Raw genomic sequence first — 25267 nt, 5'->3', positions numbered from 1 at the left:
CATGAAAGAGGGGAGACTTACAATCTCACTAACTAGAATGCTTATGCCTCTTGTGTCACAAATTTAGCGCTATGTTAAGCAATCGTAATTGGACTTATGTAGAAGTCATGACTATTTGAGGCTGGGCAATAAAATTTTGGTGTTAATGCATGTTAGAGACATAGTATAATGAACTATGCTCATGAAACATACCACACACAAAAAAGAATATGCAAAAAGTGTGGCCTAATCTCATCCATACTCATGTCAATTTTTTAATCAACTAGCATTAGGAATTTGAGATGTCATAGGCCAAATGGAATGAATGAATTAAGAAGAGGAATGAGATGAAGTGGAAAGGGGATGAATGAGATCACAAATTGGTCAAATGAGGACTTTTACCAAATTAATATCATTCATTCATCTTGGGAGATGGAATGTACATTCCATCAATCCCCTAAATTCAATGATATTAATTTGATAAAGTCAAATCAACCTTGACCAAGGCCCAACAACAAACAAGCAAACACAATGAAGTCAATACAAATGGTCAACAAAATTTAATTGGCATTTATTCAATTAAAAATAATAAAATAGTGCATTTAAATCAAATATGTTTTGTCCAATTCCTAAAATCTCATCAAAACACCAAAGAAATGGCCATGAGATTTATCATAGGTCAAACAAGGTCAAAGGACCTTGGAGAAAAAATTTCATAATTTTTGGACATTTAAAAATATTTTTAAACAATTAAAAATAAATAAAAAATCAACTAATTCATGAAAAATATTAATAATGAGTCAAAAAATAATTTTAATTCAGAATATGAAAGAGAAAAATATTTGAATTTTTTTGGTGAAAGTCTCATATTTTTTGGATCAGTATTGGATTTAATATGAATTATTGAAGAAAATGCAATTAAAATGAAATTTCAGAAAATCTAAATTACGTGGACCATCAGATCTCCCTCATTAATTGAGGTGGCAGATCTGATGGCCTCTAGCGCGTGTTCCACATGTACTTAAGTCAACTGCGCTGCACAATTGGTATTTAAAAGGGACGATCAAGATTAAAACGTGAGAGAAGGATCATGTGGTTCAATCCTTGCCAACTCATCGCCGGAGCCAGAGCTCCGGTCATCTTCTCCGGTGGACCTCACCGGACTGGTCCACCATGAACCATCACCCTAATGAAGAACAAGGACATGTTCTTGAAGAAAAAATGGCACTGAGCTCAAATCTGACCTTCATTCACTCCAATTCCAAATATATTGAGAGATATATGGAATTGAAATTTGAGGTACATGAACTGAGTTGCTTTGATTTGACCTCAAAGCAACTCAATCTTCTTTCCTACATTGGTAGGACTTCAGATAACCAAAGAATCAATAGAATTGAGCAAGAATTTGAGAGAATCTTAGAGTTCAAAATTTCTGAAAATTACCTTCAATGTAGGTCTGGATTCGATGGATCTTGATCTTGCTTATGCTTGGACTTACTCCACTTGCTTGCAGGAGAAGGATTGAATGGTTTAGAAGTAATGGATTCCTGGAGAATTGAATTCCAAAACAGTGGAGATTCAATCTCAAATTCAAGAGAATTTATCAGGCTTATCCTTTGAGAATTGAGGGTTTGCAATGGGGGATCAAAGCTGGCGCGATTGTGTGTGAATTTCTGAGCAATTGAAGCTCTATTTATAGTTGAATCATGTAATATTTGCACACTCACATTCACCTTCCAATTTTGGCAAATGGTGATGTAATGGTGCATGGGCGTGCATAAGCCCATGAAATGATAGCTTGAGGTCCATAATTGAATATCAGATGCACTGAAGTAGGCTTGGATTGCAAGGCACATGTACATTGATGTTTGGAGATTGATCCATGCCAAATGATATCAGCCTGTTAAAGCCATGTGCAGGCTTTGCATTTCTCATCCAAAATGAATGAATTTGAGCTCTTTGGTAAGGTGATATCAAGAGGAACAACTCTCATGTTCAACACTTTTTCATTTGGAGCTTGGAACTTGGAGAAATTTGAGGTGGAAGTTTGGGAATTTTTGACATATCAAAATTTTTCTAAGTGTCAAGCCATATGTCTCAATATTCCACCTTGCTTAACTTTTTATAGGAGCTTCAAATGAGAAATGTGTATTTATAAAAGTTGTAGCTCTCTCAAAGATATTCAACATGGTCACCAATTTAATGTAATTTGGATTTGAAATGATAGAGTTATGCATTTTTTATGTTTGGAAGAATCACTTGATCAATGGTATATGTCAAAAGTGACCTATAATGTAGCCTCATATCACATGCTCAAAAAAGTTGAATTAGCTCCTACTCCAAACATCAAAGTTGAAGTAGACACATTTAATTTGATTTTTCAACTTGGAAATATTTAATCTCATAAAAGTTGAGCAAGTTATGGTCTTACGAACTTGGCTTTCAAATTAGGGTTTAGACAAAATGACCTATAATGTTTCAACATAGAAAATGATTTTCCAAGCAAAACAAGCTCTAGGTCTCAACATGAAAGTTGTTTAGAATGTCATTTAAAGTAAGTTTTCTCTTGGAATCATTTTCATATAGTGAAAATTATAGGAGATAGGGTCTAGGGAGACCCAGTTTTGATCAGATGAATTCATTTGGCCAACCACCATCAACCAACTTGCTAATTTCCAATTATCTTGACTTTCTTGGCTCATGGTAGATCATATATGCATGAGATGATGAATTTTGAAGTGTCCCTTGAGAAATTTGATCAATTGGTGAGATAGCTTGTTGGATAAGTTACTCAAGATACCTAGTCAAACTAGGGTTTCCAAGGCAAATCACCCTCAAACTCTTGAAGAAAACTTGATCAATATAACATGTAGCGATCATTGGGACTCATATATGATACTCATAACAATTCTTGAATTAATTCTTGGTTGTGCTATTTGTTCATGAGGGTCTCAAACCCTAGATGTGAACTTGATGAATGAATAAGATCATGCCCTTCCTACAAAAGAGTTAGATAAATGCAAAGACATGTTTTTGGTATTTTATTTAGTCAAATTATAATATACAAGTATGATATAATCACAAAGTGCTTGGTGATCTCTCCCAAAACAAACCCAATGAGAGAGGCGTAAGGAGGATGCTAAGATATGATCCCAATGCTAATGCTTATGATGGATTGGCTTGAGGGATCTTAGGGTCAAAATTAGGGTCTTTCAGTTGGTGAACTTCTTACTGAGGTAGTAAATTACAAATTCTTTCTTTCCAGTCTCATCTTGCTGACCAAGAACACAACCCATACTGTCTTCAAGCACAATCAAATACAAGATCAATGGTCTTCCTTCAACAGGTGAAGACAGAATCGGAGGCTCAAGCAGATATTCCTTGATACTATCAAAAGCTTTCTGGCAATCTTCGGTCCAATCAAATAACTTATCTTTCCGAAGAAGCTTGAATATAGGTGCACATGTGGCAGACATGTGTGAAATGAATCTTGAGATATAACTCAAGCGACCGAGAAAACCTCTGACTTGCTTCTCAGTTTTGGGCGCAGGCATCTCTTGTATTGCTTTGACCTTGGCGGGATCAACTTCAATACCCTTCTCGCTGACAATAAAGCCCAACAACTTACCAGAACGAACACCAAAAGTACACTTATTGGGATTCAAGCGGAGTTTATACTTCCTCAAACGCTAGAATAACTTCAACAAATGCTCAACATGTTCCTCTTCATTAATGGATTTAGCAATCATATCATCAACATAAACTTCAATCTCTTTATGCATCATATCATGAAAGAGAGTAGTCATTGCTCTTTGGTAAGTTGCACCAACATTCTTCAAACCAAAAGGCACCATTCTATGATAGAATGTTCACCAAGGTGTAATGAATATGGTCTTCTCCATATCTTCGGGTGCCATCTTGATCTGATTATATCAGGAAAATCCGTCCATAAACGAAAAGACTTTGAATTTAACAGTATTGTCTACCAACATATCAATGTGTGGCAGTGGGAAATCATCTTTCAGACTAGCTTTATTCAAATCTCTATAATCAACACACATGCGGACTTTTCCATCTTTCTTTGGCACAGGCACAATATTGGCCACCCATTGCGGATACTCAGCGGTCACAAGGAAACTGGCATCAATCTGCTTCTGCACTTCTTCTTTGATCTTCATTGCCATATGAAGATGCATTCTTCTCAACTTCTGCTTGACTGGCGGGCATTCTGGCTTCAACGGCAATCTATGCTCCACTATCTCAGAATCCAAACCAGGCATGTCTTGATAGGACCAAGCAAACACATCTGAATACTCTCGGAGAAGATCAGTCACCCCCTTCTTACATCTGGACACAGTCGAGCCCCAATCTTGACTTCCTTCACATCATCCTTGGAACCCAAGTTGACAAACTCAATCTGCTCTTCGACTGGCTGAATAGCTTTTCCTTCATGCTCAAGAAGACGAGACAATTCATCACTTACTTCTTCATCACTTTCCTCTTCAGCCTCAAACACAAGGAATTCAAAATTTGGAGAAGGATAAGGATCATTGTATTCAATGGGGTTAGAAACCAACTTGCATAATGATTTGATATGTTGATTTTAGAGAGGTGAATTTGTGACCAAATATTATGCAGATGGACAATTATATTGTTTTGGTTGGTTCTATGTGTTGGCATCAATTTTGGTAAAACCTAGAGTTATCACAAGTTGTCACGAATGTTGTCTTAACATGTGATATCAGTTTCCTGTAGGATGTTTAAATATAGTTGTGCAGGATTTAGTTGAGATGTCAGACCCGATGTTAAGACATGTGTATACAGAACATTCAGTCTGAATGTTATGTCTCTTAAGATTGTGCTTTTCATGCAAATCTGTATGTGGTTGATGTGGAGATTGAACGTGCCATTAAAGGAGTAATTTGATTTAAAACCAGATTGATTTATTTTCCAATAAGATCAACCGTCGTGAGTAAGAAGACACGCAAGGAAAATAGATTTAGGGTTTTATGATGTCCAGGCCCATTCAAAAGCTTCTATTTAAAGGCCATGTAAAACTTGGTTTTAACACACAAGAAACAAACGAAATAGTGAGAGAGAATAAGGGTTTTAGTCTTGTGTGAACTTGTGTATTGTGAGCCATTCATTCATCCTATTGATGATTGAATTGGACTGACTTTTGAGTTGTAATTTGTCCACTCTAAGCTTTGAAGCATGAGTGTGTGTTTACTTGGTTGAAGCTTTTAAGCGAGATCAAGTATGTATTCTTGAACAGTGTCTTCTTCCTTTGTAATATTTGTTTTTATATCACTGCTGTGATTGATGGGGAGTGAGTAGGGTCTCATATCTAAGAGTTCTTAGATAGAAGTCACACGGGTAGAGATTAAGTGAAAAAATTGTAACTTGATGTTTTTTACTGAGAGTCTTTGAACTAATTTTGTTTAGTGGATTTCCTTCCTGGCTTCGTAGCCCCTAGACGTAGGTAAGTTTGCATCGAAATGGGTTAACAATTGCTTGTGTCACTTGCTCTATTGTTTCTTCGTCTTTTATCCTGTTTATATTTTACTTGTTGTTCAGATATTAGTGTCATGACATTAGCTTCGACATCTCATATCTGATACCGGAATTTCAATTGGTATCAGAGCAGGCATCCTGCTCTGGTTCTGGGTGAGATCTTAGGACGTTACTTTCTGGTGCTATGGATAGAGACGGAGGATCTGTTCACAGACCACCAATTCTTGATGGATCTAACTATGACTACTCGAAACCTCGAATGGTAGCCTTCTTGAAATCCTTGGATAATAAGGCGTGGAAGGCTGTTCTAACAGACTGGGAACATCCCGTCATTACTAAGGAAGGAGAAGTTACAACTGATAAGAAGGATGAGGAAGAATGGACCAAGGAGGAGGATGAACTAGCTCCTGGAAACTCTAAAGCATTGAATGCTATATTCAATGGGGTTGATAAGTACATCTTCAGACTGGTGAACAACTGTGAGGTGGCTAAAGGTGCTTAGAATATTCTCAAAACCACTCATGAAGGTACCTCTAAGGGGAAGATGTCTAGAATGCAGCTGCTTACCACCAAGTTTGAGAATTTGAGGATGAAAGAAGATGAAAGTATTAATGACTTCCATATGAATATCCTTGAAATTGCTAATGCCTCAGGAGCCCTGGGTAAGAATACGTCAGATTAAAAACTTGTGAGGAAAATTCTCAGGTCACTTCCCAAGAGATTTGCCATGAAGGTGACAGCCATAGAAGAATCTCAAGACATCTGTAATATGAGAGTGGATGAGCTAATTGGATCCCTCCAAACATTCGAGTTGGGGATGAGTGATGGATCTGAAAGGAAGCCAAAATCATAACCTTCATGTCAAACACTGAAGATAAAGAGGAAGACAGTGGTCAGGATACTGATGAAGATCTGGCAAATGATGTAGCATTACTAGGGAGACAGTTCAACAAACTCCTGAAAAGGATGGATGTAAGGTCAAAGTCTAATCTCAAGAACAACTCATTTGACATCAGTAGGTCCAATGATGCTGGAAGAAGAACAATCTGAGGGAAAATCCAAGCAAGGCAAAGGAGTTCAGTGCCATGAATGTGAAGGGTATGGACACACTAGAGCTTAATGTGGGACCTACCTCAAGAAACAGTAGAAGAGTCTTGCTACTAATTGGTCTGATGAAAGTGAAACAGAAGGAGAGTCTGTCAATCTTGTGACTGCCTTGACTGGAAGATGGGGTTCTGATGAAGACTCAAGTGATGATGAAGTAACCTTTGATGAATTAGCTACTACCTACAGAAAGTTGTGTTACAGAAGTGAAGAAGTGTGTCAACAAGTGGAGAATCAGAAGAAATTGGTAACCCAACTAGAGGATAAGAAGACTGAACTGTAACACCCCGATAAAAATATGATAATTATTTAATTTAAGTTAATAGTATATTTTATTAATTTAATTAAATAATTGGATTATTATTATTGGAATAATAAAGTTGGAATATATATAAAGAGTTCCATCTGGTAAAAAGGGTTTTTCACGTGAAAAGCAGAGAAGCGACTCAAAAGTGGAGAAAAGGGCAAAAAGGAAGAGCAAGAGAAAAAGGGTTGAAGAAGGGAAAAGCTTGAAGTTGAAGGACTTTGCCGGATTTAACTCAGGTAAGGGGGGTTTATCGTCGTTTAATAGGTATTATGGGTTAACATGTAATGGGTAGTAATAAACCATTGAATCGACTCTAATTAGGATGATGCATGCTGAAAATGGTGAACTTATGGATGAATGAGATATGGGTTATAATTGAAGAAAATTCTTAGGAATTAGATGTAATGAGGTTAGAAATTATGAAATTGAATGGGTATGATCTGTATTAGATAATATGAACGAATGTTGTGTAAAAATTGGACTGTGGAAGGTTGGGATTGAGAAATCTCGTAGCAGAGAAAAACCCATCGCAGATCTGAAATTTTGGTTCTGGTCATACGCGTATGACACTAGGCCATACGCGTATGAGATGGCTTGGAGGGGAGGAGATTGGCGCTGATACGCGCCATACGCGTGTATTACGCGTAGCCTGTGAGTGGTACGCGTATGGATGAAGAAGATGATTATTCTAACGTAGTTTTGTCTCTGTTAGTACGCGTATGGGAGAGGTGGTACGCATAGGATACGCGTATGAGACAGGCAATACGCGTATGGGTTGGCTAGGAAATGGGCCATACGCGTATGGGCATGAGGCATACGCGTATGGGCAGAAGTGGGATTTTTCTGAGCTGTTGTTGTGCAGTTTTTGGTCGTTTCAGTTGAGTGATGTAATTTAGCTGATGTATGATATAGTAGGGATCATTTCCCGTTGTTTTGAGCAGTATAAGTATTAGTAGAGTGTGCTAATACTGTGATTTATTATTTGGCATGACATGATATGATTATGTGATAAATATGCTGATGAATGTATGATGGTATGCATAATGTTGTGAATATATCTATTATGTATGCAATTGTGGATGGACTGTTTATGGCTTAGAGTGTGAGCATATGTCCATTGTGGATTGTTGTTGATGTTGCATGCTAGGTGATTTAGCGTGCATAGCATGGCCTTTATGGTGGTAGCTAATTCCCATGGTGAGGAATTAGTGAGTGAGTCACTAGGTCTCAAATGAGTGGGACTAGTGAGCTTGGTAGCCGTATCTGGGTTTGATCGGTGAGGTTGAACTATGTGTTCACGAATAGTCGGTACCGCATGCATGGAGTCTCATTGCATAATGTGTGTATGGCGTATAATATGAATGGATGTATTCCAATATTATACGTGTGTTTTGTGTTGGAGTGAGTATGATTATGATTATGATTTGATGTGGCCGTTGCTGAATGTGTGATATGATTAGGGTGATGAATGTGTTAATTTACTTAACATTACATGATATTTTATAATGCTTATTATATCGATTGAGGAACTCACCCTTACAACTATATTTCAGGTAACGAGCAGTGATTGAGTAGAAGCTAGTGCTTGGAGTCTAGTGTAGTTCCTTAGTGGGTCATGCTCTGGTATATGTAACATCGGGACGGGATGTTTTACTTGTTTTCATTTTGTTGTTGGACAATTTTACATGTAATGTGTTACATGGTTTGCATATCCGCTGCGAATTGTGCAATATTTTATTTTGATTAATAAATGAGCATGACAAACTATTTTGGTGAATGGTGTGAAGTGTCAAGTGTGACACCCTTAAATTGCATATCTACTCTGATTTATATTTTGTTGTTTTAAATAACTATTGGGGTATTTTAGAAGGGTGTTACATTAGTGGTATCAGAGCATGGTCGGTCGAGTCGAGTCGTAATTATTCTGTTTCCCTGTATGTGATAGGTGTTGTGTAACCCTATCAGTACTTATTGTTTTAGCTTGTTGGATTTAACTCAGAATAGAGATGGCTGGAAGAGGTAGAGACGATGCTGCGATTGCTGAGGCTCTGGGTATGCTAGCTGGAGTACTTGGAGGAAATCCGAATGTTGTGGGACTGGGAGCTGCTCGTCAACTGAGTGAGTTCCAGAAGAACAATCCTCCAATGTTCAAGGGAGCATACGATCCAGATGGTGCTCAGAAGTGGTTGAAGGAGATCGAGAGGATCTTCCGAGTGACTGAGTGTGCCGATAACCAGAAGGTCAGGTTCGGTACTCATATGCTGTCAGAGGAAGCAGATGATTGGTGGGTTGCTACCCGCACTGAGTTGGAAGCTGCTGGGGGTGCTGAGATCACTTGGGCGGTGTTCAGAGAGAGATTCCTGAGGAAGTACTTTCCAGAGGATGTCAGAGGAAAGAAAGAGATAGAGTTCTTAGAATTGAAGCAGGGCAACCGGTCTGTTACTGAGTATGCTGCTAAGTTCACAGAGCTGTTGAAGTATTACACTCCCTATGATGAGGCTACTGGGGAATTTTCAAAATGTGTGAAGTTTGAGAACGGGTTACGTCCCGAGATCAAGCAGGCTATTGGGTATCAGCGGATTAGAGTGTTTTCTGACTTGGTTGACTGCTGTAGGATTTTTGAACAGGATACCAAGGCCAGAGCGGAGAGCTATCAGCAGAGGGTTGATAGGAAAGGCAAGAATCAGAATGATCGTGGGAAGCCGTATGCAGCTGGCAAAGGTTTCCAGAGACAGAGTGGGATGAAGAGACCTAGTGGGGGAGACTCCAGTGCCCCTGCTAAGTGTTACAGATGTGGTTAGGCTGGACATCGTATCCATGAGTGTACCAGTACTGAGAAGAAGTGTTTCAAGTGTGGAAGAGGTGGTCACCTGGCTGCAAAGTGCCGGTTGAAGACTATGACTTGTTTCAACTGTGGAGAGGTGGGTCATATCAGTCCACAGTGTCCTAAGCCTAAGAAAGAGAACCAGTCGGGAGGCAAGGTCTTTGCTTTATCGGGTTCTGAGACTTCTGCAGATGATCGTTTGATCCGAGGTACGTGTTATATTAATGGCTTTCCTCTTGTAGCTATTATTGACACATGTGCGACTCATTCCTTTATATCTTTGGATTGTGCTGTGAAACTTAAATTAGAGATATCTGAGATGCATGGAAGTATGGTGATTGATACTCCTGCGAAGGGTTCAGTGACTACTACTTCAGTTTGTTTAAATTGCCCTTTGAGTATTTTTGGTAGAGACTTTGGGATAGACCTCGTGTGTCTTCCACTAGTGCAGATTGATGTTATCCTGGGTATGAACTGGTTGGTGTTTAACCGAGTTTATATCAACTGTTTTGATAAGACTGTGATCTTTCCTGAGATTGGGGAAGGAAAGAGTTTGTTTCTATCAGCAAGGCAGGTGAATGAGGCAGTAGCAGATGGGGCAGAGTTGTTTATGTTGTTAGCGACTGTGGAGGCTAAAGATAAACTGGTGATTTGCGATCTAGCCGTGGTGTGTGATTTTCCTGATGTGTTTCCTGAAGAAGTGAATGAATTACCGCCAGAGCATGAAGTTGAGTTCTCGATTGATTTGGTACCTGGTACTAGGCCGATATCGATGACTCCGTACCGTATGTCTGCTGTTGAGTTAACTGAATTGAAGAGTCAGCTGGAAGATCTGTTGGATAAGAAATTTATTCGTCCGAGTGTGTCACCGTGTGGCGCACCAGTGTTATTGGTTAAGAAGAAAGAAGGTACTATGAGGTTGTGTGTGGACTACAGGCAACTGAATAAAGTGACGATCAAGAATCGGTATCCTTTGCCGAGGATTGAAGATTTGATGGATCAGTTGGTTGGTGCGAGTGTGTTCAGCAAAATAGATTTGAGATCGGGGTATCATCAGATACGTGTGAAAACTGAGGATATTCAGAAGACTGCTTTCAGAACAAGGTATGGACATTATGAGTATTCTGTAATGCCTTTTGGTGTGACTAATGCGCCTGGGGTATTTATGGAGTATATGAATAGGATTTTCCATCCGTACCTAGACAAGTTTGTTGTGGTGTTTATTGACGATATTTTGGTGTATTCGAAATCTAAAGAAGAGCATGCTGAACATTTGAGAGTGGTTTTAGGAGTTCTACGAGATAAGAAGTTGTTTGCTAAACTGTCTAAGTGTGAATTTTGGTTAGAAGAGGTTAGTTTTCTTGGTCATGTGGTCTCAAGAGGTGGTGTTGCTGTTGATCCTTCTAAGATAGAAGCGGTATCTAAGTGGGAAGCTCCGAAGTCAGTTTTTGAGATAAGGAGTTTTCTTGGACTTGCAGGTTATTATAGGAAGTTCATTGAGGGATTTTCTAAGTTGGCGTTACCGTTGACGATGTTGACTAGAAAGGGGCAAGCGTTTGTTTGGGACTCAAAATGTGAAGAAGGTTTTCAAGAGTTAAAGAGAAGGTTAACTACCGCTCCTATTCTGATATTACCAAGTCCGTCGGAACCATTTGAGGTTTACTGTGATGCTTCACTATTGGGTTTGGGTGGTGTTTTGATGCAGAATAAGCAGGTTGTAGCTTATGCTTCGAGACAACTGAAGGTTCATGAGAGGAACTATCCGACACACGATTTAGAGTTGGCATCTGTGGTATTTGTTCTGAAGTTATGGAGGCACTACTTGTACGGGTCAAGATTTGAGGTTTTCAGTGACCATAAAAGTTTAAAGTATTTGTTTGATCAGAAAGAGCTGAATATGAGACAGAGGAGATGGTTAGAGTCTCTGAAGGATTATGACTTTGGTTTGAATTACCATCCGGGTAAAGCAAACGTAGTGGCTGATGCATTGAGTCGGAAATCATTGCATATGTCTATGTTAATGGTTAAGGAATTGGATTTAATTGAGCAGTTTAGAGACTTGAGTTTGATGTGTGAGAGTACTCACAATAGTGTTAAATTGGGAATGTTGAAGTTAACGAGTGGTATTTTGGATAAGATTAGAGAGGGTCAGAAATCCGATGTGCTTTTGGTTGATAAGTTGACTCTAGTGAATCAAGGTCAAGGTGGTGAATTCAGAGTTGATGAGAATGGTGTTTTGAAATTTGGTAATCGGGTGTGTATTCCGGATGTTACCGAACTTAAGAAGAGTATTCTTGAGGAAGGACATCGTAGTGGCCTGAGTATTCATCCTGGGGCTACGAAGATGTATCATGATTTGAAAAAGTTATTTTGGTGGCCGGGAATGAAAAGAGAAATTGCGAGTTTTGTTTATTCTTGTTTGACTTGTCAGAAGTCAAAGATTGAGCATCAGAAGCCGTCTGGGCTAATGCAACCGTTGGCTGTTCCAGAGTGGAAGTGGGATAGTATCAGTATGGATTTTGTTTCTGGTTTACCGAGGACAATTAAGAATTTTGAAGCTATTTGGGTGATTGTTGACAGATTGACAAAATCGGCTCATTTCATTCCGATCAGAATGGATTATCCGTTAGAAAGATTAGCTGAGTTGTATATTGAGAAAATTGTAAGTTTGCATGGTATTCCGTCGAGTATTGTTTCGGACAGAGATCCTAGATTTACCTCGAAGTTCTGGGAAGGTTTACAGAGGGCTTTGGGAACTAAGCTGAGATTGAGTTTTGCATATCATCCGCAGACTGATGGTCAGACTGAGAGGACGATTCTGTCACTGGAGGATCTTTTGAGGGCTTGTGTTTTGGAAAAGGGAGGTGCTTGGGATTGTTATTTACCTTTGATTGAGTTTACCTACAACAATAGTTTTCATTCGAGCATTGGTATGGCACCGTTTGAAGCTTTGTATGGTAGGAGATGTCGGACACCTTTATGTTGGTATGAGTCCGGTGAGAGTGTTGTGGTTGGACCGGAGATTGTTCAACAAACTACGGAAAAGATTAAGATGATTCAGGAGAAGATGAGGATTGCTCAGAGTCGTCAGAAGAGTTATCACGACAAGAGGAGGAAGTCACTTGAGTTTCAAGAGGGAGATCATGTGTTTCTTCGTGTTACTCCGATAACTGGGGTTGGTCGAGCTTTGAAGTCGAAGAAGTTGACACCTCGATTTATTGGTCCTTATCAGATTTTAGAGAGGATAGGGGAGGTAGCCTATCGTATCGCTTTACCGCCGTCACTTGCTAATTTGCATGAGGTTTTTCATGTGTCTCAGTTGAGGAGGTACATTCCTGATCCGTCGCATGTGGTCCAAGTAGATGATGTACAGGTGAGAGATAACCTGACTGTTGAAACATCACCTATGAGGATCGAGGATCGAGAGTTGAAGCAGTTGCGGGGTAAAGAGATTGCTTTGGTAAATGTAGCTTGGGGAGGACCAGCAGGTGGCAATGTGACTTGGGAACTTGAGAGTCAGATGAGGGAGTCTTATCCAGAGTTATTCGCTTGAGGTATGTTTTCGAGGACGAAAACTCTTTTAGTGGGGGAGAGTTGTAACACCCCGATAAAAATATGATAATTATTTAATTTAAGTTAATAGTATATTTATTAATTTAATTAAATAATTGGATTATTATTATTGGAATAATAAAGTTGGAATATATATAAAGAATTCCATCTGGTAAAAAGGGTTTTTCACGTGAAAAGCAGAGAAGCGACTCAAAAGTGGAGAAAAGGGCAAAAAGGAAGAGCAAGAGAAAAAGGGTTGAAGAAGGGAAAAGCTTGAAGTTGAAGGACTTTGCCGGATTTAACTCAGGTAAGGGGGGTTTATCGTCGTTTAATGGGTATTATGGGTTAACACGTAATGGGTAGTAATAAACCATTGAATCGACTCTAATTAGGATGATGCATGCTGAAAATGGTGAACTTATGGATGAATGAGATATGGGTTATAATTGAAGAAAATTCGTAGGAATTAGATGTAATGAGGTTAGAAATTATGAAATTGAATGGGTATGATCTGTATTAGATAATATGAACGAATGTTGTGTAAAAATTGGACTGTGGAAGGTTGGGATTGAGAAATCTCGTAGCAGAGAAAAACCCATCGCAGATCTGAAATTTTGGTTCTGGTCATACGCGTATGACACTAGGCCATACGCGTATGAGATGGCTTGGAGGGGAGGAGATTGGCGCTGATACGCGCCATACGCGTGTATTACGCGTAGCCTGTGAGTGGTACGCGTATGGGGTGAGGCCATACGCGTATGGATGAAGAAGATGATGATTCTAACATAGTTTTGTCTCTGTTAGTACGCGTATGGGAGAGGTGGTACACGTAGGATACGCGTATGAGACAGGAAATACGCGTATGGGTTGGCTAGGAAATGGGCCATACGCGTATGGGCATGAGGCATACGCGTATGGGCAGAAGTGGGATTTTTCTGAGCTGTTGTTGTGCAGTTTTTGGTCGTTTCAGTTGAGTGATGTAATTTAGCTGATGTATGATATAGTATGGATCATTTCCCGTTGTTTTGAGCTGTATAAGTATTAGTAGAGTGTGCTAATACTGTGATTTATTATTTGGCATGACATGATATGATTATGTGATAAATATGCTGATGAATGTATGATGGTATGCATAATGCTGTGAATATATCTATTATGTATGCAATTGTGGATGGACTGTTTATGGCTTAGAGTGTGAGCATATGTCCATTGTGGATTGTTGTTGATGTTGCATGCTAGGTGATTTAGCGTGCATAGCATGGCCTTTATGGTGGTAGCTAATTCCCATGGTGAGGCATTAGTGAGTGAGTCACTAGGTCTCAAATGAGTGGGACTAGTGAGCTTGGTAGCCGTATCTGGGTTTGATCGGTGAGGTTGAACTATGTGTTCACGAATAGTCGGTACCGCAGGCATGGAGTCTCATTGCATAATGTGTGTATGGCGTATAATATGAATGGATGTATTCCAATATTATACGTGTGTTTTGTGTTGGAGTGAGTATGATTATGATTATGATTTGATGTGGCCGTTGCTGAATGTGTGATATGATTAGGGTGATGAATGTGTTAATTTACTTAACATTACATGATATTTTATAATGCTTATTATATCGATTGAGGAACTCACCCTTACAACTATATTTCAGGTAACGAGCAGTGATTGAGTAGAAGCTAGTGCTTGGAGTCTAGTGTAGTTCCTTAGTGGGTCATGCTCTGGTATATGTAACATCGGGACGAGATGTTTTACTTGTTTTCATTTTGTTGTTGGACAATTTTACATGTAATGTGTTACATGGTTTGCATATCCGCTGCGAATTGTGCAATATTTTATTTTGATTAATAAATGAGCATGACAAACTATTTTGGTGAATGGTGTGAAGTGTCAAGTGTGACACCCTTAAATTGCATATCTACTCTGATTTGTATTTTGTTGTTTTAAATAATTATTGGGGTATTTGAGAAGGGTGTGACATGAACACTTAGAAACCATTTCTAAGTTGAAGATCGAAGTCGTGTTCCTGAACTCCAAACTGGATGAGATGACAAAGTATGTCAGAATGCTAAACACTGGATCTGACACCTTAGACAAAATACTCCAGACTGGAAAGATGGCAGGAGACAAGTCTGGCCTTGGGTTCAATGAATCCACTCCTGAGTGTAGTCACACTGGTAGCAAACCAAAGATGTCACATCAGGTGTCTCAACATCACAAGGAAAGACAACATAAAGGAAAACACCATAGATAGAGATGTCATTATTGTGGAAAATTTGCCCACATAAAACCATTCTGCTTTAAGTTGTATGGCTATCCTAGTCCTACTCATCATCAACCTAGACCCAAACACCACATCCCTGTTAACAGAAAATAGTGGGTTCCTAGGGCTGGTGCTACTAACTTGATAGCTCACACTTCCTTCAGAGTTTCAGCCAAAGAAGACTGGTATTTTGACAGTGGATGCTCCAGACACATGATTGGAAGCAAAAACATGCTAATTAACCTTCAACCTCATGCCACCGGCTATGTGACTTTTTGTGATAGAGCAAAGGGTGAAATCAAGGGGATTGGAAAGCTGAACTGCCCTGGAGTCCCTAACCTTGATAATGTGGTACTTGTTAAAGGATTGACTACAAACCTGATCAGCATCAATCAACTGTATGACCAAGGTCTAAATGGGAACTTCACAAAAACTGAATGTTTGATTACTAATGAAAAAAATGAGGTGGTAATGAAAGGAGTCAGGTCTAAGGATAACTTCTATACGTAGTATTCTCAAGAAACTGGTTATTCATCAATGTGTACTCTAGCTAAAAAAGAAGAAGTCTAACTATGGCATCAAAAACTGGGCCATCTGCATCTTAAAGGAATGAAGAGGATTATATTTGTTGAAGCTGTCAAAGGAATCCCAAAATTAAAGATTGATGAAGGAAGAGTTTGTGGTGAGTGTCAGATTGGAAAGCAGACAAAGATGTCACATCAGAAGATCAAACATGACACCACATCTAGAGTGTTGGAACTTCTCCACATGGACTTGATGGGACCTATACAAATGGAAAGTCTTGGTGGGAAAAGGTATACTTATGTGATGGTGGACGACTTCTCCAGATATACCTGGGTAAATTTTTTAAGGGAAAAATCTGATGTATTTGAGGTGTTCAAAGATCTTTGCCTAAGACTTCAAAGAGAAAAAGAAAGTCAGGTTATCAGAATCAGAAGTGATCATGGGAAAGAATTTGAGAACAGTAAATTTGTTGGATTCTGTTCATCTGAAGGAATTAGTCATGAGTTCTCATCTCCCATTACCCCTCAGCAAAATGGTGTGGTAGAAAGGAAAAATAGAACTCTCCAAGAATCTGCCAGAGCTATGATTCATGCTAAGAAGTTGCCTTACGACTTCTGGGCTGAAGCTATGAACACAACCTGTTATGTCCATAACAGAGTAACCTTGAAGAAAGGGACCCCAACTACTTTATATGAAGTCTGGAAAGGAAGAAGACCTACTGTCAAATACTTCCATGTGTTTGGTAGTAAATGTTACATCCTGACTGATCGTGAACAAAGAAGGAAAATGGACCCCAAGAGTGATGAAGGAATATTTCTGGGTTACTCAAAAAACAACAGAGCATTTAGGGTTTTTAATTCCATAACAAAAGTTATGATGGAATCTATTAATGTTGTTGTTGATGATAAAGAGACTGATGTCACAGACGATGTTGAAACATCTCTGAGTGATGCCCCGGCTGATCTCCTGGACAAAAGTAATGAGAGTGAATCCACTCAAGCTGAACCTGAAGCTGATAAAATTAGTAAGGGACCCTTAATCAGAATTCAGAAGGATCATCCGAAATATCTTATTATAGGAGACCCAAATAAAGGGGTCACCACTAGATCAAGGGAAGTGATCTCACATGCCTGTTTTGTGTCCATGATTGAGCCCAAGAATGTCAAAGAAGCCTTAACTGATGAATTCTGGATCAATGCCATGCAGGAAGAGTTAGGACAATTCAAGAGAAATGAAGTATGAGAATTGGTTCCAAGACCTGAAGGAATAAATGTTATTGGAACAAAGTGGGTTTACAAGAATAAATCTGATGAACAAGGGGTGGTTACTAAAAATAAAGCAAGACTGGTAGCACAAGGATACACTCAAGTTGAAGGAGTTGACTTTGATGAAACATTTGCCCTTGTAGCTCGCCTGGAGTCCATTAGATTACTGCTTGGAGTGGCATGTATTCTGAAGTTTAAACTGTTCCAAATGGATGTGAAAAGTGCCTTCTTAAATGGTTACTTAAATGAGGAAGTGTATGTTTAACAACCTAAAGGGTTTACAAACCCAAACCTTCCAAAGCATGTGTATAAGTTGAGGAAAGCCCTCTATGCGTTGAAACAAGCTCCTAGAGCTTGGTATGATAGACTCACAGTGTTTCTCATTGACAATGGATACAAGAAGGGAGGCATTGATAAGGCCTTATTTATCAAAAATGAAGGAGGAAAACTCATGGTGGCTCAGATATATGTGGATGATATTGTGTTTGGTGGGATGTCAAATAAGATGGTTCAACATTTTGTTAAACAAATGCAATCTGAATTTGAAATGTGCCTTGTTGGAGAACTAACCTATTTTCTTGGGCTACAAGTCAAGCAGATGGAAGATTCTATCTTTCTATCTCAAAGCAAATATGCCAAAATTATTGTTAAGAAGTTTGGCATGGAGAATGTAAGCCACAAAAAGACACCTGCTCCTACTCATCTGAAAGTGTCTAAAGATGAAAATGGTGTCAGTATGGATCAAAGTCTCTACAGAAGCATGATAGGGAGTCTGTTATATCTTACAACAAGCAGACCTGACATTGCTTTTGCTGTAGGTGTATGTGCTCGATATCAAGCTGAACCAAAGGTGAGTCACATAAACCAAGTGAAAAGGATCCTGAAATATGTCAATGGCACTAGTGACTATGGGATGTTATACACTCATGGATCTGGATCTTTGTTGATTGGATATTGTGATGTTGGTTGGGCTGGAAATGCTGATGATAGGAAAAGCACATCAGGAGGATGCTTCTTCTTGGGGAACAACTTAATAACATGGTTTAGTAAGAAACAAAATTGTGCGTCTCTGTCCACTACTGAAGCTGAATACATAGCAGCTGGAAGTAGTTGCTCTCAACTGGTGTGGATGAAACAGATACTGACTGAATACAATGTCACGCAAGATGTCATGACATTGTACTGTGACAACCTAAGTGCTATAAACATTTCTAAGAATCCTATTCAGCACAGCAGGATAAAACATATTGATATCCATCAACATTTTATTAGAGAACTCGTGGAGGATAAAATTGTAGCCCTAGAGCATGTTGCTACTGAGATGTAGTTAGCTGATATTTTTACAAAGGCCTTGGATGCAAATTAATTTGAATTTCTAAGAGGGAAATTAGGGATTTGTATTTATGAAAATTTGTAGCAATTAATATGGAGTGGAAAAGGTAATCAAATTATTGTCTGCTTACTTAAAATAAAGCGCCCCCTTTATGGTAAATCATCACATAGTATTGGAAATACCATCTATTACCTTTTCACACGCAACCTTACTACCTACTCAAACATTTCCAACTCCCTTCTCCTTCCTCAAACTCCTCTACTAGGGAAACTGAAATCTTTCCAAGAAAACGACAAGATGTCACAACAACAAACTTCATCTAGTTCAAAAACTACTAAGCCTACTCACAAGGATAGCACTCCTTCCATGGAATTTCTCGATGATGAAATTTTGGATGTGGTTCCTCTATCTGTTATTCCAGGCAAAGCCCTTGACTCAAATCATCCCATGGATGCATCTGCTTCTGCATGCCCCACTCAAGGTAACAGCTCTAGTATCCCTTCTAGCTCTACTCATGGCACTAGTTCTAAGGAAGATATGCACCACACTGATCGTGTCATAAGAAACCTAGTCACTAGAATCCTTAATGAAGGATATTCTGTGAAGGGAGTCTCTACTCATCTGTCTAGAATGTACCCCTCTCCTGAGGTTGAACCTAATAGTGAGAAGGATGAAGATTCCTCTAGATCTGAGAAGGATATGGCTGCTGAAGGTTTATGCTCTCTAGGGAAAACTGTGTCTGGTAAAAAATTTGTGGCATCTACAACTGCCAATGCTTCACATTCTGAGAAGCATGATTCTGCAAACAATGTGATTGACCTAGAGGATGATGTCTGATGATCAAGATGATAGCTTACTTCATCACTTAAAGCCTAATGTGGATAAGCGGATGAAGACTAGAAAAGGTAGATCTGTGGCTGAAATGATGTCAGCTAAAACAGCTAAGAAGACTGTTGGTGTAGGTCCTTCCAAATCTTGGAGCAAAGTTGATGTGAAGAAGAGGAACATGAGAGAAGTTTCTGAGTCTGACGAAGATGTTAAGGAAGATGTCCCTGACATCTCCCCTGTGAAGAGGACAACTGTGAGGAAGTCCCTTGTGGAAGTTGCTGTTGTGCATTTGGACAATATCTCTTTCCATCTTGAAGATGGAGCTGCCAAATGGAAGTTTGTGATTCAAAGAAGGGTGGATGTAGATAGAGAGTTAGGAAAGGATGTTGTTGAAGTTAAAGAGGTCATGGAACTATTAAGAATGCTAGATTAATGAAGATTGTGGCAGGGTTATCTCAGTGCTATGAGGGATTGGTTAAGGAATTCATTGTCAACATTCCTGAAGATATTGCTGATAAAAACAACAAGGAATTTTGCAAAGTTTTTGTGAGAGGTAAGTGTGTCACATTTTCTCCCACTGTCATTAACAAGTTTCTGGGAAGAGGTATAAAGGGTGCATGTGAATTGGAAGCTACAGACAATGAGGTGTGTAGAGAAATTACAGCAAGGCAGGTGAAGGAGTGGCCTAGTAAAAAGCATCTTCCTGCTGGGAAGCTGACTGCTAAGTATGCCATATTGCATAAAATAGGATCTGCAAATTGGGTGCCTACCAACCATATTTCCACAATTTCAAATACCCTTGGAAGATTTATCGTTGCTGTTGGAACCAAGCTTAAATTTGATTATGATAGATTTATGTTTGAAAAAATTGTCAAGCATGCTTCTACTAATGCAGTAAAGCTGCCTATAGCCTTTCCCTCAATGATTTGTGGGATTATCCTGAGTCAACACCCTAGGATTCTGAGTACCAATGACCTACCAAGTAGAAGAAAACCTGCTCTATCAGTACACTATAAACTGTTTGAAGGTAGTCATGTCGAAGACATTGTCATGACATCTGATGTGAAAAAGCCAGCCTCCAAAGGTGGCCTTATTGCTGAGCTGAAGGAAGTGTGTAAAGAGCTGGGTGCAGGAATAAGGGTAGCAACGGCTAGGAAAGAATCGTTGGAAGCCCTGATTGCAAGCTTGGGTCAACCTGAAGGTGAGAATATTGAAAAGGCTAAGAAAGTTGAAGCCCAAACCTCTAGTGAGAGGTCTGCAACTAAAGATGAGACAAGTGGCAATTCTGTTTCTGATGCTGATAAAGCTGTAAGCTCAAGCTTCTCTGATTAGCTCTTTTGAAGTTGGCCCCCATTCATGTGATGATGTTTTTTTTGCTGTGTTGATGGATGTTCTATTTTTTTTTGCAGTTATGTTCTGCTGCTTTGATGTGTATTTTTCTGGATATTCTGGTTTGATTTGTTGGATTGTATCTCAGCTTGTTTAAAGTTGTGTATGTACTTGGCTCTGTAACACTTAACTTTTGACATTCTGATTGGTTGACTGAATAGACATTTATTTTGTCTCTTTGGTCTCTTTTGGATAAAAAAGGGAAGATGATGTTAAATGGGAAAGTGTTTTGTATGTTACAGATGATGTTGGAGATGATGTTAGATGAGGAAGTGTTCTATCTGTGTAAAGCAAACTAGTGCTAGCTGAAGGGGGAGGTGGTGTGTTCTGAGCACAAGTGCATGTGTGTTTACTATGTGCTTACTAGTTAATATTTTTGCTAGTAATGTGTGTATGTTTACTTCTGCTGCTGAACTGATATTGTGACTATTGTCTTGTGAAATATATGATCTGATGTATGTTTTAGCCAAAATTTACCAAAGGGGGAGTTTGTTGGTTATATGTATTGGCATCAATTATGGTAAAACCTAGAGTTATCACAAGTTGTCACGAGTGTTGTCTTAACATGTGATATCAGTTTCCTGCAGGATGTTTAAATATAGTTGTGCAGGATTTAGCTGAGATGTCAGACCCGATGTTAAGACATGTGTATACAGAACATTCAGTCTGAATGTTATGGATCTTAAGATTGCGCTTTTCATGCAAATCTGTGTGTGATTGATGTGGAGATTGAATGCGCCATTAAAGGAGTAATTTGATTTAAAACCAAATTGATTTATTTTCCAATAAGATCAGTTGTCGTGAGTAAGAAGATACGCAAGGAAAATAGATTTAGGGTTTTATGATGTCCAGGCCAATTCAAAAGCTTCTATTTAAAGGCCATGTAAAACCTGGTCTTAACACACAAGAAACGAACGAAATAGTGAGAGAGAATAAGGGTTTTAGTCTTGTGTGAACTTGTGTATTGTGAGCGATTCATTCATCCTATTGATGATTGAATTGGACTGACTTTTGAGTTATAATTTGTCCACTCTAAGCTTTGAAGCATGAGTGTGTGTTTACTTGGTTGAAGCTTTTAAGCAAGATCAAGTATGTCTTTTTGAAGAGTGTCTTCTTCCTTTGTAATATTTGTTTTTATATGACTGCTATGATTGAGGGCACTACGCCAAATAAGGGAAAAGAGGGCGCTTATTTTGGCCTATAACAGCGCTTTTAAGCGCCCTCTAAAGTGGCGCTGGGATAGGTAAAGACAGCGCTTTGTTTTCCTGGAGAAAGCGCTGTCTAAAGTGGCCCTTTAAATGCCACATTATAGTGCACTTTCAGAAAAAAGCGCCCTCTGGTGTGGTCCATAAAGGGCCACCTTAGAGGGCGCTTTCTAGACAAAGCGCCCTCTAAAGTTGTCAATGTAAAGTGTTTAGAGGGCGCTTCCTACAGAAAGCTCCCTCTAAAGTGTTAGTTATTTTAAAAAAAATTGTTTGAAAAACAGTGGGTATTTAATTGGGAACCTGTTCGCATGCTGCAAAAGTGTAAAATTCATATTGATTTCATCCTTTAATCCAATGTTATACACCATTAATCCATTGATATATACAACATTAATCCTCCATATATACAACATTAATATATGATTCTTTGATCAACAATATACAACAACATATTCATAATTTAGTAAAAGTACAACAACAATATACAACATATATACAACAACAACAACATTCCATACATATATGTACAACAATATACAACCTAGCTATATGATTCTTTGATCAATAATGAATTGACACAATTCATCCTTCATTTCATCCAAATGAGCTCTTGAGTAAGATTTGTATTCGTCAAAGTACTACAATTAAGAGAATAAAACATATTCATGATTTAGTAACAAATTAGATGAAATATCCGATAATATTAAAATAAACCCTAAGTTATTATTCCATACCATTTTTGGGATGTCTATATGATTCAACGCAATGATATCTCTCATAAATCTCAATACAAAAAATCCGCAATCGACCGAATTGTTTTGCTGAGGACACTACACAGAAAAACAAACAATATATATATATATATATATATATATATATAGTTAATTTCTTACAAACACTATTATAAGCAAAAAACAAACACTATTATAAGCAAAAATAAGATACTTAATATATACCTGAACTCTGACCCAGGTAATGTCCTTCCTATTACGATAATTCTTTTTCGATCTAAATTTTAGTATTGCCCTAAAAAAATAAAAATGTATATTGAGATCAATCTGACAGACATAATTAAATATACAAATACACACGAATATTTAGGGGAATTTCACTTACGCGTCAACCGTCTTCTTCATACTCGGATATTTACTCCAATCACCCGATAACAAATCGAGATAATACACCATTAGTCTCAAAAGATCCATAGCAACCAACACCCAGTGACCACTGTAAAATAAAACAAAAATTTAGATGCATGAAAATTTTCTACGTAAAAGATATACATAGATTATAATGAAATTATTAGAAAGAAAATCTAACCCGTTGCCAGAATTAAACGGTAAAAAATACAAACTGGGTGTAGTATTATCGCCGGCCGCCATGAATCTATCGACTAGTTCATTCTTTACGAATGTTGGATTTTTCGTTATTAACGTTGTGTTGATACGGGAAGCAGCAATAAAATTGAAACGGTTACACAATTCAGTTCCCCGCATCAATGTGTCATACATATACCTTAAATAGAAACATAATAAACATTAGACTACTCATTGAAATGTGTAAATAAATTGTTCAACTAAGTAAATAATAGATTGATCAGAGTACCATATGTATGTATGAATGACAGCGATGCCCAATTCTTCGTGTTCAAAAAGTTGTTGCATGTCCTCCTTTGCAATTATTTCGGAATGAGCAATTCCGAAAACACCTTCATCAAAATCTACACTACGGATGGCGCCGTGCATAATATCGGACTCTTCCACCATTTTCTCAAGACGCATCATAATTTGAGATTTTGTCCCGGACGTCGATGGAATATCCTTACCAGCGCTTTTCAACTTTTGACCGGGAACCTAAAAATTCATATAAATTTAATCATGACTTTTTGTGATGCAACAGAATCGTTGCGTATATAACTCAATGGGTATATATATTTGTACCTCTTTTTGAGATGCAACCGACTCGATGCGTCTTGAAATCCCTTTACCAGTTTTATGTGTGGGTCTTGTAGGAGTCTAACATTACCACGTAATAAGGATTGATTAAATATCATAATTGTAGCTGAATTGAAATGTGAATACTAAATATTCATAATCATTTAGAACATATATACCTCGGCATCTGGGAAAATTAGATCTGACGGCCATCCAACAAAGGATCCGACTGCATCTCGCATCAACGTTGTCTCTGAAACAACGTCAGGTAATGGTAGAAGCGCGTCCGTATCTAATACAAGGTCAACCGAAACTTTCATATATCCCACCGGGAGGGGATTATGGTGAAGTAATTCACCCGAAGTGTTGTGCACTATTCCCTTGCCAACTATGCGATAAGTTGGTGACGATAGATACAGCTGACAAGGTGTAATGCCCTAAACCAATAATAAATGTTATTGTTAACGTGTATATGTGTCAAGTAAAAAAGTGCTATTTTAATTTCATAATAACATATATAATTACGTCGGGAAATTTCGGTTGACAATTGATACTAGCTCGGTCACTAGTATCTTTTGCCTCGGAACCGCACCTTTCCTCTCTATACCTTGCATTCTCCTTTTGCAGTTCGAGTACTTGTGCCCTTAACTCCGTCTCCATCACCTCTTTGTTGGTAGGATTTTTTGTTTTTGGTTTTTTATAAAATGACGACGGAGTCACACCAAAACCCTTACCCCTCACACGACCGGAATACTCAGGAACATTTAGTACTCGACTAAGTACGCTCCTGCAATCCTGGACCTCGGTTGAAGGTAAGGTTTGGGATAAAGTCTCCTGAAATATTATTAGAGGAGATTAAAAATGAATTATATGTCTAACAAAATTTTTGATATAATTAAAGAAATAATGTTACATATACTTACACATTCGTCATAAACATTTTGAACCGCTTCAACGACAGCCCCATCCTTCCCAACCCGAGCAGCCTTCCACAATACGTGCTCCGGAAGAGATGTTGCGTCACTTTTCTCCTCGGCTAGCTACACATTGAATCAGATTATAAGATCATCAATTATAACATATTGTGACAATGTATAAGCTCATAGCATTTGAATATACTCACAATTCTTTGTTGTAACTGTGCATATCCCGTACGCCCTTTTTTGTACGGATACGCGGGTTTTGATGCCCTTTTCCGATTTTTGTCGCTTACTTCCTGGATAAAAAAGTTTAAGGCATATTAGAACCAAGTAA

The 25267-nt window shown here is 38.5% G+C and overlaps 1 protein-coding gene across 1 annotated transcript; it reads left to right on the top strand.

Annotated features, from left to right (window-relative positions):
• Positions 1-18954: 18954 nt before the first annotated feature.
• On the top strand, positions 18955-19918 carry LOC127099924 (uncharacterized). Its single transcript, XM_051037415.1, has 3 exons — positions 18955-19138; positions 19250-19467; positions 19529-19918. Exons 1-3 carry the CDS (start codon positions 18955-18957, stop codon positions 19916-19918), a joined length of 792 nt encoding a protein of 263 aa, XP_050893372.1.
• Positions 19919-25267: the final 5349 nt, after the last annotated feature.

Source organism: Lathyrus oleraceus, chromosome 1 (assembly GCF_024323335.1).
Source record: "Lathyrus oleraceus cultivar Zhongwan6 chromosome 1, CAAS_Psat_ZW6_1.0, whole genome shotgun sequence".
Classification (NCBI taxonomy): Eukaryota; Viridiplantae; Streptophyta; class Magnoliopsida; order Fabales; family Fabaceae; genus Lathyrus; species Lathyrus oleraceus.
This window is presented reverse-complemented; position numbering and strand designations above follow the sequence as displayed.

Coding starts and splice junctions, on each gene's coding strand:
- LOC127099924 (XM_051037415.1), top strand. CDS start 18,955: ATGTCACAACAACAAACTTCATCTAGTTCAAAAACTACTAAGCCTACT. Junction 19,139..19,249: donor TTCTGCATGCCCCACTCAAG/GTAACAGCTCTA, acceptor TCCTTAATGAAG/GATATTCTGTGAAGGGAGTC. Junction 19,468..19,528: donor AGCATGATTCTGCAAACAAT/GTGATTGACCTA, acceptor CATCACTTAAAG/CCTAATGTGGATAAGCGGAT.